The sequence below is a fragment of the Kogia breviceps genome, chromosome 8 (assembly GCF_026419965.1).
Source record: "Kogia breviceps isolate mKogBre1 chromosome 8, mKogBre1 haplotype 1, whole genome shotgun sequence".
Classification (NCBI taxonomy): Eukaryota; Metazoa; Chordata; class Mammalia; order Artiodactyla; family Physeteridae; genus Kogia; species Kogia breviceps.
This window is the reverse complement of record NC_081317.1, coordinates 104901287-104920199: the sequence shown is the minus strand read 5'-3', so window position 1 is coordinate 104920199 and position 18913 is coordinate 104901287. Positions and strand designations below refer to the sequence as shown.

The 18913-nt window shown below is 36.3% G+C and overlaps 1 protein-coding gene across 2 annotated transcripts in view; it reads right to left on the bottom strand.

Moving 5' to 3' along the window:
- Window positions 1–18913, bottom strand: part of ADAM28 (ADAM metallopeptidase domain 28) — a 61230-nt gene that overhangs the window by 29177 nt on the left and 13140 nt on the right. For both annotated transcript variants that reach the window (XR_010841752.1, XM_059071071.2), the window contains exons 4-10: window positions 18565–18643; window positions 16654–16730; window positions 14838–15027; window positions 13015–13086; window positions 11824–11895; window positions 6747–6916; window positions 3743–3827 (exon numbers count right to left, since the gene is read on the bottom strand). Coding sequence is in view for 1 of the 2 variants with exons in the window: in XM_059071071.2 (XP_058927054.1) it covers window positions 3743–3827; window positions 6747–6916; window positions 11824–11895; window positions 13015–13086; window positions 14838–15027; window positions 16654–16730; window positions 18565–18643 (745 nt within the window). In the remaining variant the exon portion in view is untranslated. The remainder of the gene's footprint in view (window positions 1–3742; window positions 3828–6746; window positions 6917–11823; window positions 11896–13014; window positions 13087–14837; window positions 15028–16653; window positions 16731–18564; window positions 18644–18913) is intronic.

Below are 18913 nucleotides of genomic sequence, written 5' to 3'. Positions count from 1 at the left end.
GCTGGGCCCATGAGCCATGGACAGTGAGAGGCCCGCCTAGCACACACACACAAAAAAAAAAAGAGAGAGAGAATCAAATGGAAACACTAGAATTGAAAAAGACAGTAACAGAGATGAATATTGCCTTCCATAGGCTTAACAGTAGATCCGGAATAGCTGAGGAAAGAATCAGTGGATTTAATATTTCAACAGAAATTACCCAAATGGTAACACGAATTGAAAAAAATGATAAAATTCTTATCATAAAAAGTGATAAAATGATAAAACAAAATGAAACAAACAATGGAGATACAAGTTTTGTGGGGTAATATAGAATGATCATACATATATGTTCAATTACTTATATGTAATTGAAATCCCAGAAAGTAAAAAGGATGAGAATGGAATAGAAGAAATATTTGAAGACATAATGGCCTAAAATTTTCCAAAATTAATCACAAATACCAAGCCCCAGGACAAAGGAACACTAAGTAGAATAAATTACCTCTCCCCACAAAAACCCCTTAGTTATAAAATAATTATGATTATAATCAAATTGAAGAAATTAAGGACAAAGGAAAAATCTTAAAATCAGAAAGGAAAAAGAAAAAACCCACACATTAGAGAGGAACAAAGATAAAGTTTATAGCAGATTTCTCATTAGGAACTCCAGCAGACAGTGAAATCACTAAAAGTGCTGAAAGGAAAACACTATCCACCCAGAACTGTAAACCCAGTGAAATATATATACAAAAATGAAAGAGAGATAAGGTCATCTTCTTAAAAAACTGGAAAGAATTCCTGGACAGGAGACTTGTATTATAAGAAATATTTTTTTTTAATTCTTATGGAAGAAAAAATATATTATGCCAGATAGAAATTTTCTCTTGCAAAGAAATGAAGAATGTTGGGAATGTAACCAAAATAAGCACCAGTAAAGAAAAGATAAATGGAAAACTAATTTTTTCTCATTTTAAATTGCATGGCAAGATGACTTTTAGAGAAAAATTAGTAACAATGTATATTGTATTTATAGTATATGTGAAGTTAAACATTTGATAAAAATAGCACAAAGGATGGAAGAGAGTAATTAGAGGTATTCCCTTGTAAAGTCCTTATACTATATGTGAACCAGTTAATACCATTTCAAGGTAAAACATACAAGCAGAGATGTATAATAAACCCCAAGGTAACCATTAAAAAGAAACAAATCAATAAAAAGCTAATAATAGAGATAAATGAAGTTTTTAATATATACTCAATCCTAAAAAGGCAGAAAAATAGAAGAGATGGCATAGGAAACATCTAGCAAAATGAAAGATTTTAATCCAACAATAGCAATAATGATAGTACATATAAATTATTTTAAAATACCAAATAAAAGACAGAGATTGTCAGATTAGATAAAAAATGAAATCCAAGTATATACTGTCTAGCAGAAACCTTCTTTAAATGTAAAGAAATACATATGCTAAAAATAAAAGTAAGGAAAAGGGTTGTATCAAGTACACTATAGCCACAAAGTATTGGAGTGATTATACTGAATTTGGACAAAGGAGACTTCAGAATCGGAATATTTCAGGGAAATAGAGGGACATAATATGATAAATGGATCAGTTCTCCAACAAGACATGACAACTCTGTGAATTCACTTTACAATAGAACTTCAAAATACATGAAGTGAAACTTATAGAACTGAAAGAAGAAACAGACAGATCTATAGTTCTGCTTGGATACTTATACACTTTCTCCATAAACAATTCAAAAGAACTGAACAACACTATAAGTCAAGTTGACATAATTGACAATTACAGAACACTCCAACAACAGCAGGACACATTCTTTTTGAAGTTCATATGGGGTAATGACCAAGAACAAACCTCAAAAAAATTTAAAATATCAAAATTCTACAAAGTATATTCCCAGACTATTATGAACTAAATTGTGTCCTGCCCACTAATTCATATGTTGAAGCCCTAACTCCTAACATGACTGTATTTGTAGATAGAATCTTCAAAGGGATAATTAGGTTAGATGAGGTCATAAGGGTGGGGCCCTAATCCAATAAGACTGATGTCCTTATGAGAAGAGGAAGAGACACCAGGGATAAGTGTGCACAAAAAAACGGCCACATGAGGACACAGCAAAAAGGTGGTCATCATCAAGCCAAGGAGACAGGCCTCAGATAGCTTGTCACCTAAAGCTGCTGACACCTTGATCTTGGATTTCCAGCTTCCAGAACTGTGAGAAAATAAATTTCTGTTGTTTAAACCACACAGGTGATAGTATTTTGTTATGGCAGCCCTAACAAATGAATACACAGACCATGACAGAAAAACAGAATTAAACTAAAAAGTCAATAATGAAAATTATTACAATACACATCTAAATAATACATGAGTCAAAAAGAAATTAAGGGACTTCCCTGGTGGTGCAGTGGTTAAGAATCCACCTGCCAGTGCAGAGGACAAGGGTTCGATCCCTGGTGCAGGAAGATCCCACATGCTGTGGAGCAACTAAGCCCATGTGCCACAACTACTGAGCCTGCATGTCACATCTACTGAAGCCCATGTGCCTAGGGCCTGTGCTCCGCAACAAAGATAAGCCACTGCAATGAGAAGACCGTGCACCACACTGAAGAGTAGCCCCTGCTCACTGCAACTACAGATAGCCTGCATGCAGCAACAAAGATCCAATGCAACCAAAAATAAATAAATAAATGAATAAATAAATTTATTAAAAAGATTAGAAAATATTTTTAACTAATGAAAATGAAAACACATGTATACAAAAAACTTGGATGCAGCTAAAGCAGTGGATAATGGGAAATTTATAGCATTAAATGATTATACGTGAAAAGAAGAAAACCCTCAAATTCACAATCTAAAATTCTTCCTTAAGTAACTAGAAAAAGAGTAACTAGTTAAATGCAGAGAATGCAGAAAAAAATCAATAATCAAGACAAGAGCAGAAATCAAGGAAATTGAAAATGGGAAAGCCTCAGTAAAGCAAAAACTGTTTCCTTGATATCAATAAAATTGATATATCTTTGGCCAGACTGATCATGAGGGAAAAAAAACTCACAAATTACTAATATCATGAATGATAGAGGGAAAATCACTACAAATCCTACAGATATTAAAAGGATAATAAAGGAATATCATCGACATATATATGCCAACTTAAATGAAATGGACAACTTTCCTTGAAGACACAAACTACCAAGGCTCACTCAAGAAGAGATAAATAACTGAGAAGTCAAATATCTATTGAAGAAATTGAAAATGTAGTTTAAAAATTTTCCACCAAATAATGCCAGACCCATATGGTTTTACTGGTGAATTATACCAAACATTTCAGGAAGGAATAATAATACTAATTTTACTCAAATATTCCAGAAAATCGAAAAGTTGGGAGCACATCATTTTATGTGGCCAGCTTTACCCTGATATTTGCTCTAATAACAAAACCTGAAAAACACATTACAGGATAAGATAACTACAGACTAATATCCCTCATGAATATAGATGCAAAAATCCTCAACATATGTTATCCTGTTGACTCCAGCAATATATACAAATAATACATTATGACCATGTTGGGTTTATACTGGATATACAAGATTGATTCAACATTTGAAATTCAGTCACTGTTTTTTACCGTGCTAAAGGACCAAAGGAGAAAAACTACATGACCTTCTCAATAGATGCAGCAGAACAGCATTTGACAGGCATGAGCTGTAGAACCAACAGTTTAAACAAACCTGAACAATGCCAACAGAATGATACGGAGAGCACATTGTAGACACGAAAGCAAGGCCCACAGTTGTTCCAGAAAATTCACCTGCCCTGCGAAAAAGAGAGAAATTGATAAAGCTTATGACTCTAAGTATATTTTCTATAGACAACTCATCCAGAACCCTAACTAATTAACAGAGAAACTCACATGGCGAATCATCACTCAAATATTTCCTTCAGCGTTTGAGTTTGCAGAAGGCATTTTAAAAAATATGATGATGTTCATACCACCTAAATCCAAGCATCTAGAAGTAATCACTTTAATATTTTATATCTCTTACTCATGATACTTATATTTTTCATTGTGGAATTTGTCTCTTGTCAGGAAATAAAGGGGGATTTTTTTTCTAACAAATGTTTTGCTTTATATATATGTATATATATATGTATATATATATGTATGTATATATATATGTATGTATATATATATGTATATATATATGTATATATATATATTATATACATATATATGTATTTATATATGCTTTATTTATATGTATGTATAAATTTATATAAATATATAAATTAAGATGAAACATGTTTCACCTTAATTTATATTCTCCTCATGTATTTTTATATATATTTACTTTTATTTTAGCACTGTTTTAGCTGTAGCTTGATTTAAGTTTGGGCTCACTCTATAAGTATTTGTGTTATTGAAGCATTTATGCATTTGCAATATTTGTCCTTTTGGAGAGACATTTGAACCACTTGCATTTATTTACATAGATGATATATTTGGTCTTTAGTAATTTTAATTTCTATTTTGGTTTTGTTTCATTTTTTTCTTTCAATTTTTAATAATTCCATGTGCTTTTTTGGTTATTATTATTCTGTTATTATTGTCTGTTAAGAATCTGACCCTGGTTTGCATCTAGAAATTTGCAAGTATGCATCATTTTAAAAATTCCCTTAGTAGGTGCATTTACATAAAAAGTTGAACCTATATTTTCCCACTTATCAACATAAAGAATCACGAGTACACATTTTGCCATGAAAAATGAGGAAATTAGAGAACTTCCTGCCACTTTCCATTCCCTATGGAGATTTCAATATCTGTTATTCTGTAATGATATTTTGTACCATACATTATAGTTTGAAGATTTATGGCATTTATATTCTCTTTTAAAATTATATTGTAAAATTATTTATACTTGTCTACATTTTTGTGGATTTAATTCTGTATACTAGCTCACTTATAAAAAATAAAATCTTCCTCCATTATGGGATTAACTATTTTGGTTTCTCTTTTCAGTGGATAGAGTGTGTTTGGACTCTAAGATTCATACCTGGTTATGCCCAGTTATAGGTATATTTTGTTAATTTGTCAGGTAAGTGGTAAGGCTTTCAATTTACACATGAAAGGACAATTATTTCCTTCCATCCTTATCTTTTTAGTTCTTTTATCCTGTTTATTCTGGTCTATTCAGGAAATCTACTCTTGATATTGGATTACTATTTTTTATCTATGCATCTGTCATCTTGTCTATAATTTATATTTCTCTACCCTATTACTTCACAATACTGGATTCAACTACAATTTTAGCTTTGTCCTGAGACCAGTCTGGTAAGAGTTGAATTCCCTTACTACTCACTACCTTTGAGACCCTGGAAAATCACCAAACTGCTCCCCAAAATGAGCTATGTCTTGTGGTGGGCCCCTGAGTCTGGAACTCATCTTTCCAAATTAAGGAACTGTGACAACTAGCCTTCAAAGATAACCCAATGAGCCAGCCTGTGGTATTCATATCCTGTGTAGCACCTTCCCTAAAACTGGATAGGTCTATGACTTGTTCTTGGCCAACAGAGTACACCAAAAGTGATGTGTGATTTCTAAGACTGAATCATAACAAGCCTTGAAGTTTTCTCCTGAGCCTCTTAGAATGCTTCTTCTGGGGGAAGCTGGTCACCTTGTTAAGATATCCAGAAACCTGAGACTGCCATATTGGAGGAAGTCCAAGTTAGCCACATAAAAAGCTGTATATGCAAAGAGATGACCAACCAGCACCCCAGACAAGGCACTAGACATATAAATGAAGAAGACTTATTTTAAGTCTGGAAGTTGCGGGCTGATGCATCATGCAGTCATAGATAACAAGCACAGAGTATTAGTTAATTCTGACAGGACCTAGTCCACTTATTTCCCATGACACCCACTGTTTTCTTAGGTAGTGAAACTCAAGTAATTTTTTTTTTTTTTTTTTTTTTTTTTTTTGCGGTACGCGGGCCTCTCACTGTTGTGGCCTCTCCCGTTGCGGAGCACAGGCTCCGGACGCGCAGGCTCAGCGGCCATGGCTCACGGGCCCAGCTGCTCCGCGGCACGTGGGATCTTCCTGGACCGGGGCACGAACCCGTGTCCCCTGCATCGGCAGGCGGATTCTCAACCACTGCGCCACCAGGGAAGCCCTCAAGTAATTTTAAGTCACTCTTTGTTGCAATCCGATTCCAGCTGCAAACCATCCAGCAGAACTGTCTTGAGGCATATGCTTAGCAGTCTTGTGTCATTTATAGCTGTTGGATTTATTTCCCCTATTTTTAAAATTAGTCACTAATTAGTCATTTCGGCAGGATGGTAGAAGTATGGGATTAGAATATCATGTTCAATTTTCCTTCTGTCCTAGACGTTTGTCCTGACTGGTGCGTAAAGCTAATCCATTCTTTTAAAACATTGAATCTGAATCCCTCTTGTCATTATCTAAACCCGCCTTTCCTTTCTGTTATACACAATCAAAACAAACAAGCTTCTTATGAATCATTGCTCACTTACTAGCCTCTCTCTTAAAAAAAAAAGAAAAATAGTTGGAACAAAAGTAAGAGCACATGCAACATAAGATCCAAATGAATACTTTTTAAACTTTTAATGCTCTATGTGTAAACCTGTTACCTGAGATACCATTTGCTTTGCCAAGGTTTTGAAAAATGTCTATGGCAAATACCATAAAACATACAAATGGGAAAATCTATACATACGTGATTAACTGAGCAACATCATGATGCTTTCTTCTTAGGAAGACACCCTCCCTCCATTTAGCAAAATTTTCCAAGGTGAGGCTTGCATTGGGGGATATCTTTATCTTATCCTTGTCATTCCAGACTTCCATCCCAATTAAGGCAACATGAGTATTGAGCTTTTTATAAAGCTGTTGAAAGAGAATAAGTGGCAAAGTAACAACTCATAATGGTGTTATTATCTTTTAATATTCTCAATGTACTTTATAGATTTTGAAATTTATTTACAACAGCACTGTAAAAACCTTCGTTCCAAACATACTTGTGAAATGGAAGTTACCATCTCTTTTGGCAGACACTAGCATCCCCATTTGTAGGCAAGACAGACACCCCTTAGATATTTCAGGTCTATAAACTCCCTTTTTTGGGGACAAAGGGTCTATTGAAACAAACTTTTCCTGCTTGCAACCTCAAAACATATTATAATTTCCCGCTAATAGTTCATGACTATGACTTTACTATAAATATAGTTCCTCAAATGCTATGTAACTTCCTCAGAGTCATAATTTTTCAGAATTAGCAAGCTTGACTTGGTGCTGATTTGGACATCAGAAAAGGAACATGCTACATGAAAAAGTCCTGCATATGTGAGTTACAATAAAGTATGGGACCTCTAATACTTGAAACTGGACTGAACCAAATAATCTACAATGCAGATAGAATAACCTTTAGAAATAACTAGTTAAGCTTATGAGACAATACACTTACTCTAAAGATAAAAACTTAAGTTACTACTATAGTTTATAAAACTGCACAGTGTTGGTCAAAGAGTACAAGCTTCCAGTTATAAGATGAATAAGTTCTGGGGATCTAATGTACAACATGGTGATTAAAGTTAATAATACTGTCTTCTATGCTTCAAAATTGCTAAGAGAGTAGATCTTTAATGTTCCCATCACAGAAAAGAAATGGTGGAATCATGTGACATGATGGAGGTGTTAGCCAACCTATTAGGTGAGCGAACCTAATCATTTTGCAATATATAAGTATATCAGATCAACACAATGAACACCTTAAATTTTCCCAATATAATATGCCAATTATATCTCAATAAATCTGAGAGAAAAAAACTACACAGTTACAGGCTTTCTCCTGGGGCAACTTTCTGCTGAGAAACCTGAGGAGATATTTTTTCAAAAAAAACCAAGAAAACAAGAAAAGTGTTGCGGAATGCAATTATCATCAAAAGCAAAGTAAAAATCTAATCAGATTAAAATCTTGCCTTCGATTTTTTTCCAACTTCCTTATTCCTCTCTTCTTTATTTTACTCACCTGACAAAACTCCAATCCCGGTTAAAACAAACTCTCCCTTCTGTCTCTCCTCCATCAAGTCCCGAACAGAGACAGGGGAAAACAAATGATGTTGGCTGCTTTCACTTAGAAGCCATGCCCACTAACCTCAAGTGGTCTGAACCACCCTCCAGCAAACCTGCTGCATTTCCCAAACCCATTCACTCTCACAACCTTCTATACATTTTTTCATGCTTGCTCTTTTTTCTCAAAAATTCTGGCACTTTCTTTTAAATCCTTACTTTGAACAGATGTCCCTGTTGCCAAATTCATCAAAAAGCATAGATGCAACCGGAAGGGAATTTCCACAAGCTCCCACCCCGTCCACCCACTGGTCTACACCTGTTCAGATAACCTGTGCTTCCCCTTCCTCACTAATGAATGAACTGTGAACCCAAAGCCAACTTCTCCATGCATGCACTGGCCCTGCCATCTCTCCCCAGATCAAAGAGATTCCTCCAACCATTATTCCATCTTTTTTGCATCGTCAGTGTTTAACCTTTCGTGCAATGGTTCTCATCAGCATAAAAAGGATGCCTCATCGTGGCGGGACAGGAATTTCTCTTTATGATTTTTCCTCCAATGACTTATGCCCCGTTTCTCTGCTTCCATTTATAACAAAACTTCTGTATTTGCTGTCTCTAATTCCACTTCTTTCATTGTCTCCTGGGCTCCCTGGAATCATGCTTTTACTCTCCACAGAAACTTGCTTCAAGGAGACCAATAACTTCTACTTTGTTAAATCCAGTGGCCAGTCCCTGGTCCTCAGAAGCATCTCACATCATTGATCATATCTTCCTTTGATAGATTTTTGTTTCAAGTAGCTTCTAGAATAACAGCCTCTCCTGGATTTCCTCCTATCTCACTGTCTGCTCCTTGGTCTCACCTCCACTCTCACCTCCTCCCCTCTTACTCCTCCTTAGAGAAGTACTTTGAGTATATATCATTTTGTCCTTTTGCTACTTATCTACACCTATTCCCTTGGTGATTTTACAAACATTTTCTGCAAAGGTCCAGGTAGAAAATATTTTAGGCTTTGAGGCCATGTGGTCTTGGTTGCAATTACTCCACACCTTTGGCATTGTAGCAGGAAAGCAACCATAAACAATGTAAACAAATGGTCATGACTGTGTTTGAATAAAACTTTATTTTATAAAAAGACAACAGGCCAGAGTTGGTCCACAGGCTACAGTTTGCTAACCTGTGTCTTATGCCATCTATATGTGCTAAGGACATAGATTTATATCTATGGACCTGGACCTGCCATCTCTTGCCCTGAACTTCAATCTTGTATCTCCAGCATTTCCACCTAGAAATTTTTATACAAAGAGATAGCTCAAAGTTGCTGTGTCCAAAATTGAAATCCTAATCTTTCCTCTGATAGATTTCCATTATCCCCCACCACTGTTCCCCATTCTTGAAGTTGCTTAGGTCAAAACCCTTGGTGTCACCTGACTCCACTCTTTTTCTTATGCTTCTCATCTTCCACCCACCTCATAAACCCAGTTGACTCTATCCAGACATCAGATCTTCTCAATAGGTCCCCCATCACTGCCTTTTCTCAAGCCACCATCTTCTCTTGCCCTGAATTATGACATGATTCCCCTACCTGGTCTTGTTTCTGCCCCTGCTTTCCTTCAGTTTATTTTCAACAGAATGGCCAATGTAATCTTTTAAGAACACAGATCTGAACATGTCACACCTCAGCTCAGGCTTTCCAATGTCTTCTTCTTTCATTAAGAATAACAAAGTGCTAAATACCAAATGATATCACTTATATGTGGAATCTAAAATATGACATAAATGAACCTATCCACGAAACAGAAACAGACCCACACACATAGAGAACAGACTTGTGGTTGCCAAGGGAGAGGGGGGTGGGAGAGGAAAGGATTTGGAGTTTGAGATTAGCAGATGAAAACTATTATATATAGCATGGATAAACAACAAGGTCCTACTTTTAGCACAGGGAACTACACTCAGTATCCTGTGATAAACCATAATGGAAAAGAATATGAAAAAGAATGTATATATATATATATATATATATATATGTGTGTGTGTGTGTGTGTGTGTGTATAACTGAATCACTTTGCTGTACAGCAGAAATTAACATAACATTGTAAATCAACTATACTTCAATTAAAAAAAAGAATAACAAAGTCCTTACGCAGACCCACAGGGCCTTCAGGTTCTGGCCACTGCTACATTTAGATGTCATCTCCCACCCTAGCCCTGGCTTATTACAACCAGCCACAATGACCTTCCCCTTATTCCTCAAACAAGGCAATCTAGGTTCTGCCCTCAGGTCCTTTGCTCTGCCTAGGGTCAGACTTCTCTCCCTTCCTTCAAGTCTCTACTCAAACGTTACCCTATTAGAAATGACTTCTCTGTCTAACACAGCACCCAAGATATCTCAATCTTTCTCTTCTCTCTCTCTCTCTCTCTTTTTATGTTTGGTTTTGCTTTTTTGTTTTTTGTTTTTGTGGTACGTAGGCCTCTCACGGTTGTGGCCTCTCCAGTTGCAGAGCACAGGCTCCAGACGCGCAGGCTCAGTGGCCATGGCTCATGGGCCCAGCCGCTCTGCGGCATGTGGGATCTTCCCGGACCGGGGCACGAACCCGCATCCCCTGCATTGGCAGGAGGGCTCTCAACCACTGTGCCACCAGGGAAGCCCATCTCTCTCTTTTTAAAAACTCTGCTTTATTTTCCTTTACAGCACTTATCACCATCTTACATACTCTTTATTTGACTTGTTTGTTTGCCTCCTTGAACAAGGATGCTAACTTCCTGAAGGGAAAGATAACTCCTTGAAAAAAAGGATATTTGTCAGTTTTGTCCCCCATTTTACTTCCGTAATTTAGAAAAGTACCTGACACAAAGTAGGTGCTCAATAAATATGGCCAGTTCTTGGGGCTCCTTAAGAGGAGTCAGCAAACTCTTTGTGGTGAGAAGATGAGATATGACCTTGGTCACTGTATCCACCTTCGTTTTATTTCTATCCTCAGAGGATCTGCAGGACCACAAGTGACTCAGCCATTTCAACTAAGTAGGTAACCATATGTTCAACTAATAGGAAACTAACAAGATTTAAATAGAAAGGATATAAAAATCATTTTTTAAAAGTTTTTAGAAATTAGATAATAAAATCATGTTTAAAGAACCAAATCAACAGTTGTACAATGGAAATAGGCTTGGAAATCTAACCTATCTAAGTTGAAATCTTCTCTCTACCATTTCCTAACTTTGTGATTTTAGACAAGTTATTTTGCATCTTAGAAACTAATTTCTTAGCTATAAATTAAGTTTAATAATATGTTAGCGTTGTTCAAGGATTAAATGAGATTAGGTATTGAAAGCTGCTACTGTACCAGAGCTTGGCGTATTTTGTTTTTTGGTTAGTTGGTTGGTTGGTTTTCCATTTTCTTCCTTAGATTGGTTTTCTATTGGGATTGTATGTTAGCATTTTCTTACTGCATTTTAGAAAAACAAAAACCATGAAACAAAACCACCTCCTATACCTTCATGGACCTGAGAATAATGTGGTGAGTATGTGAGATACTTCTCTATCATGTAATATCAATATTCAATTAAGTTGCCAAAGTTGTGGTCACCCTTCAAGAGCCAGTAAGCAGTATTAGCCTTAGGACTATTGGCTTTTCTTCCCTGCTTCATGAGCATTCATAGAAACACCCAATAACACCACCTAACAAATTGTTAAAATTACAGTTAATAAAAAATATCATACCATGTTGATGTAATTGACCATCTCAAACACCCTCTTTCTTATTTCCTCTTGATCTTGATTGTACTTTTTAAACTACAGACAAAATATAGACATTGATAGAAATGAATATAAATGGAAGGTAAAAAAAAGCAATTTCACTTTATTTTACTTAAAATAATTAATGATCAGTTATAAAAGTTAACATTTAAACATTAAAAACAAAGCATTTCCTTATTTCTCTACCTAAATTAAAGCACTTGGGGAGAAGAGATGATGTTTTGTCCCCTGAAGTACTAGCTCAGTGCAAAGCTCTAAGGAGCTATCTATTGCAGACATATTTTCAGTTAAATACCATGGTTTACTAAGCTGAGGAGCACTAGTGCAAGGAATAGTCTACTTATTTCAAAAAATACGAGCAGTAGGCTTCCTTGGTGGTGCAGTGGTTGAGAGTCTGCCTGCCGATACAGGGGACGCGGGTTCGTGCCCCGGTGCGGGAAGATCCCACATGCCGCGGAGCGGCTGGGCCCATGAGCCATGGCCACTGAGCCTGCACTTCCGGAGCCTGTGCTCCGCAACGGGAGAGGCCACAACAGTGAGAGACCCACATACCGAAAAAATATATATATATATTAGCAGTAAGTGAATTTAGTATAATAAGAGAGGTCAAAATTTTAGGGTCTGAACTAACTTACTCATATTATCATAACACAAAAATTTTCCTTTTGACAGCACACATGTGGACTTCGGGTTTAGAACAATCAATATATAAAATGCATTCTTATAAAAGAAGATTAACAACAAGTATTACCAAAAAATCATCTTTTTCAGAAAATTCTATCCATTAGTTTTCTTTTTTTTATTTACCACTCCCTGATGAGCATAAACTTTAATTTACCAATGATTTAACTACTTAACAGAAGACAAAGTGACAAAGGAATTTAATTAGAAACTAAGTTTGGGGCTCTTAAGACAATGAGAAAGGAGCATTATAGTGCAAAAAAATCAGTTTATGCATATCATATTAGGTGTACATTCCTTAAAAGGTAAGCTCATATCAATCTAATTATATGTCATATTTCCTAGATTCAAAACAATTTGTAAAAAAGAATAGCTCATACTCATTATTTTTAAAAACTCATCCATTATTTAATATCTTGCATAATAAATTTATGTAGTATAGCATTTTAAAAGACAGTTATCTGATATAATTACCTCACCATTATCCAGGACCAAAAAATATTCTATGTATTTATTTTGTTCCCAAGCCTTCTGGTCTTTGGATTTCTACAATAAACATAAAAAAGAAGATTATTAAGACAACATCTTTCTCTACAAGAGTCATTCTTAAATTTTAAATGAGTAATTTTGTAAGAGTTGGTTGGTCTGGGAATGAAGGAAGACAATATTACCATTTTGACTCTAACTAACCATCCAGAATCATCTATAGACAAGGCTCAGAATGTCCGAGGTAGAGGAGACATTGGTGATATTCTAGTCTGGCCCCTTCATTTTTACCAAAGAGTGTAAAGTATTATGCAACTGAGTTCTAAAAATAAAACCAAAGTCTTCATATTTTTTGAACGGTGGACTTTCTCCACTAGCCTGCTGTGAAATGGAGGCATGTTAACTTCAGCATCCTCCTAGGGTTTTGTTTTGGTTGCCTTTTATTCCTATCCCAGTGAATACACCCTCCTTTACCAATGGTGCAAAGCCCAGAGCCACCGCTCGGCACCCAGTCTGTCCTTTTCTTCTCAGACAGTGCTTGATCTCCTTCCCACATTCCAAGCCTCCCTAGTTTCAGTTCCTTTCTCTCCACAAAACGAAACAAAAACAAAAAACATGTTTCACAGTAGATTTTTTAACTGATCTGGGTTCTTGAACTCTTTAATCAATAGAAATTGATAAGAGACCAGATGAGAAATTCAGACAAGGGTTAGATGCATGAAGTAGGTAGCTACTTGTAACAGTCTGGCCTCTAAAGGCAAAGGCTGGAGATATACATTTGATGGTAATTAGTGCAGAGTTCCTATTTAAATAAGACATAGCACTGGATGAGATTACCTAGGAAGAATGCGTAGATAAAATAAAGAATGGGACCCAGTATTGAGTTATGTGAGGCCTCTAATATTTAGTGGTCCATCAGAGACGGGATAACAGTGAGAGGAACTGAGAATGAGTCGCAAAACCAAACAATAAGATGTCATGAGAGCAAGGTTATTTGCACACAGTTACCAAGGAATTGAGACAGAAAGACTAGAGGCCTGTACCAAGCTAAACCAGGAGATCAACATTCATAGGAACATATAGCTCAGAGTGATTCTCCTGGACTCTTAGGTATCATACCACTGGTAGAATTTAAACCCATAGCAAATTGAACCCAACAGAGATTCTATTTTTTTCAAACCTAGTCTGTCCAGTGCTCATGCATTCTGAGAACATGTATCAGTAGAAGAGGTGATTGGATGTGAAGTGTATCTTAAAGAAAATGAAGGTAATAATGACAAAGCTTTTGTGTATATATTTTATAGTTTCAAACAGAAGCAATATTCATTTTCCTTCTGTGACCAGAAGCTGAATTCCAGGTATGAAAGAATATTCTAAGTTCTTGTGGGAAGATCTGATATTTATTTTGCTCACTGCTATATCCCCAGCACCTATGGCAGTACTTTAAGAAAGATTTATTGAATAAATTCATTTATGGAGACAGCAGGGTATTTTATCTCAAAGCAGTCATAGTACTTTACACCTTTGTTGTATGTTATAGCATCGTGAAAGTTGTCTGCTTCTAGGAGGCCAGCATTAGATCTATGCATCTTCTTAACCCTTGTGTACAACATGTTGTTAATAATAGTTGATCCTTACACACTCATTAAATAAACCATCAATGTACAGTAAGGTTTTAATGTCTCTGTAACCTACTAGTTTCAACAATGACTGTAAAGTTTCAGTCAGTTGGAGCTACTAAGACTGGAACCCAGAGCATCCAGGATGAGATACATGAGAGCACTGCAAATAAAAAATAAAAGTAGGCATACAAGACTGGTGGCCGATGGAACTGCATCCTGATGAATTTCAGGTACCCATAACATGTCATCCAACCCACAGCTGCTGTTAGTCTTCTGTTCATCAGGATCGTGCTTGAAGAGTGCATGTTCCTGTTCATCCTGATTCGTGGGGCTTAAAGGTTCAATGAAGTACTTTTGATCGCCCTGACTGAAGTAACCCCTGAAAAACACAAGAATCTAAGCTTCCTAAAAATATTCCAGTTCTGAGCACTCAAGACTTGTCGACTTCAAAAAATGACCAAGGCCAAAGCATTCCAAGCTCATGGCAGTAAAATATAGTATAACATTATAGCTGAAGAGACTCTTAGAGGTTACCTAAACTTATTTTCTCTATGAGGAAATTGGACTAGCTGGGGAGAAGTAACTACTGCAGTGATATAGCTAACCTGTGTCAGAACTGGTGCTAGAATGGAAAATTCCTGACTCTCAGTCAAGTGTCCTTCTGATTCTCATGCCTGGTCTGCTCTAAAGATACACCGACAATAAAAGAGACTTTGAAGTCTTATAGATAGAGTTAAAATTCTGGGTCTATCACTTATTATCCGTGATACCATGGGAAAATGACTTAAACTCACATAGCTTTAGTTCTCCACCTCTAAAATGGGAATAATGATACCTACATAATAGGATAGTTGTAAAGATTGAAGGAGATAATACGTAAGGCACATAATCAACGAATGTTATCAATTTCTTCTCGATTCTCTCTGCTAAAGCCCTGAGCTAAGATTCATTTAACCATGAATTAGGGAGTACCCATTATTCATTAGGCATTGGAGCAAAGGCAGAGGTAAAAGGAAAAGAGTCACGGCCTCTCATCTCATGGAGCTTATATTCAAATAAGGAAGATGGATATGGATCAAATAATCACATTTGATCCACAAATATATACAATTATATGATGTATACATAATACATGCAATTATGGCAGATAATTGCTAGGAAGAAAAAGTCTAAGACTATGTAGCAGGGAGACTGGACTAAGCATACATGGAAGTAGAAGAGTGGATTGGGAAAATAAGTGAGGTGATTTATTGCAATAGTCTGCCTAAAGGATCATGGCAGTTTGGACTAGGATGTGGCAGTAGAGAGAGAGAATGTAGTGAATAATCTCAGGGAATATTTAGAACATATAATCAATAGGGCTTATTAAATGGATTGAAAATGCATATTTGAAAGGCAAGAAGTCATCAAGGAACCTAGGTTTCTGTATTAGGTGGTTGGTTGACGATATCTTTTATTGAGATAGGAAACACTGGAAAAAACACCACATTAGGGAGAATATCATTAGTTTGATTTGGAGTATGCTAAGATTGAGATCTCCTTAAGATATCCAGATATGGAGAGATATGGAGATATGAAGAGGAAGTGAGATAATGAAGTCTGGGCATCAGAAGAGATATCTTACTGTAGACAAATACATGACAAGTCATTAACATCCCAAAAGAAATGGATGTCATAGGCATGGATTGGACACACTAGAGAGAGATTAGAGTGAAGAGAGGCACTCCCATTCCCTAAAGGTTCTGACTGTAAAACTGGGACTCAAAAACCTATATTTTGAAAACAAGCAAACAAACAAAAACAACTCTGCAAGCAATTCAGAGGTGTAATTTACAAACTACTACCAAGAAAAGCCATGTTTCCTTCAAATTTCAAAATTTTTGAGCCCTTAGAATTCATACTCAACTATAGTATAATTTATTATATTTGAGATTCTTTAGGTAATTAACACACACACACACACACCCATCATCACAGGTACATACAAACCATTATGAATCCTTACCTTAGACCCCTACATGTGCTGATACTAGCATCAGAAACTTTTTCATTAATGATATGTCCTTGGTAATAACAGTCATCCTAGAGAAAAGGGAAAAGGGGTTTGACAAAGGAAAAGTGTGCATGTACTTTAGACCCACTACTAAATTTGAATTTGAAATCTTGACATAAGATCTATAATGTTTTCAAATCATTTTATGCTGAACAACAACAAAAAATTTTTTTTAATTTATTTTCTTTCTTTTTTTTTTTTGGCTGCATTGGGTCTTAGTTGCAGCACGCAGGATCATCGTTGAGGCATGAAGGATCTTTCGTTGTGGCGTGCTGGCTTCTCTCTAGTTGTGGTGTGTGGACTCTCTAGTTGAGGCACGCGAGCTCAGTAGTTATGGCATGCAAGCTTAGTTGCCACACAGCATGTGGGATCTTAGTCCCCCAACCGGGGATCAAACCCTCATCCCCTGCATTGGAAGGTGGATTCTTTACCACTGGACCACCAGGGAAATCTCCCTAAAAAAAAATTTTTTTAAGCAGCCTTTTGTGGTTAAAATCTTTACTATTTAGCTAATAATCCCAAATGCTTCAGGGGCATTAACTAAACACAGTTGTAAATTTTGTTGTTGCAGAAGAAGGATAACAGGGAGGAATACAGTCTGGGAAAAAACCCACTCACAGGTGTAAGTTTAAAAGCTGAGCCCCCAAAACACCAGACATTCATTCTTTCCCTTGGCTAATTGCTCATTAAATTTTCCTAACACTCATAAGCTCTTTCCAATGAATGAATTATTCAGTCTGTGTTGTTATTTCTTGATTTATCCAAAGAGTGCCACCAGACTAACTAGATTAGTTTAACATCCCTGTATCCACTTGAAGCAAAATGCTCAGTCTTAGCACTTTTTCACATGGATGTACTTCCGTCAAATTCACCTTTCTGCTTTGGAACAGGTGAGGTATTGGCCCACATAAACCTCTGTGCATTGCTATGGAAGAAAATGCTTGAAGAACTTCCTCAGAATAGATGTCAAGGATAACACACTCCTCATACCACTTTATCCTGTCTTCTTCTCTGAATAAGAGTCCAGAGTGGAAATTATTTAGGGAAAACATAGAATTCTACAATTCTACCATTGAGGAAATAGTCTTGAGTTTGAGAGACTACATGATCCTGAGAGGTGATTGGCACTGAGTAAGAACACCAGGTACATTTAATTCTTTACTTTTCAAATGAAAATAAGAAGCTCTTTCTGCCCACTGCTCCTATAAGGAGTCTTAAAGGCTGGAAAGGGTTACCATGGTGGTCAAGGAATACATTTGTTCTTGTCAAACTGTAAAAATGTTAGAGGATCTACTAAGTAATTACTACTGTTTCTGTTTTGTAAATAAGTTCATTTGTATCATTTTTTTTTAGAATCCACATGTAAGTGATATCATATGGTATTTGTCTTTCCCTGTCTGACTTACTTCACTTAGTATGATCATCTCTAGGTCCATCCATGTTGCTGCAAATGGGATTTTTTCATTCTTTTTTATGACTGAGTAATATTCTATAGTATATAGGTACCACATCTTATGTACACTACTATATATAAAATAAATAATCAATCAACAAGGACCTACTGTATAGCATAGGGAACTCTACTCAGTATTCCATAATAAGCTATATGGGAAAAGAATCTGGAAAAGAACAGATATATATACATCTATAACTGAATCACTTTGCTGTACACCTGAAACTGACAAAATATTGTAAATCAACTATACTCCAATATGAAATAAAAATTAAAGAAAAGAAATTACTACTGTGAAAAAAGAATCATTGCTATAACACCATTTCACTTTCACTAATTGGCAATGACACTGCCTCTGAGTGTGTGGGTCACACACCAATTAGCAATGAATTTAGGATACTCTTTCTTACCATGATCTGTGGGCTCGTGGTGACCTCCTTTCCAGTGGAATTATAATATGTTTCCGTGTAGCCTGGTGCAAGGAGACCCCTGGGGGTGGGGGAAAAATGTCATGTTTACTCATGCTAATTGCAAAGTCCAGTGATCAAAGTGAGAGCTTTCCCTGGGTGTGGAGAAAAGTTTTACCTCTTAGCCCCTCAGGACAAATCCAAGCATGAAAGGAATGCTTAAAATGGAGAGAGTGGGAAGGGCAGGGACATTCCTGAGTAGTGTGGAACAATGTCTGTTTCCTCATTAGACTCTGCATGTTTGTCTGAGGAGAGATTTGAGGAACAAATAGAACTGAGTAGGGCAAAGTTG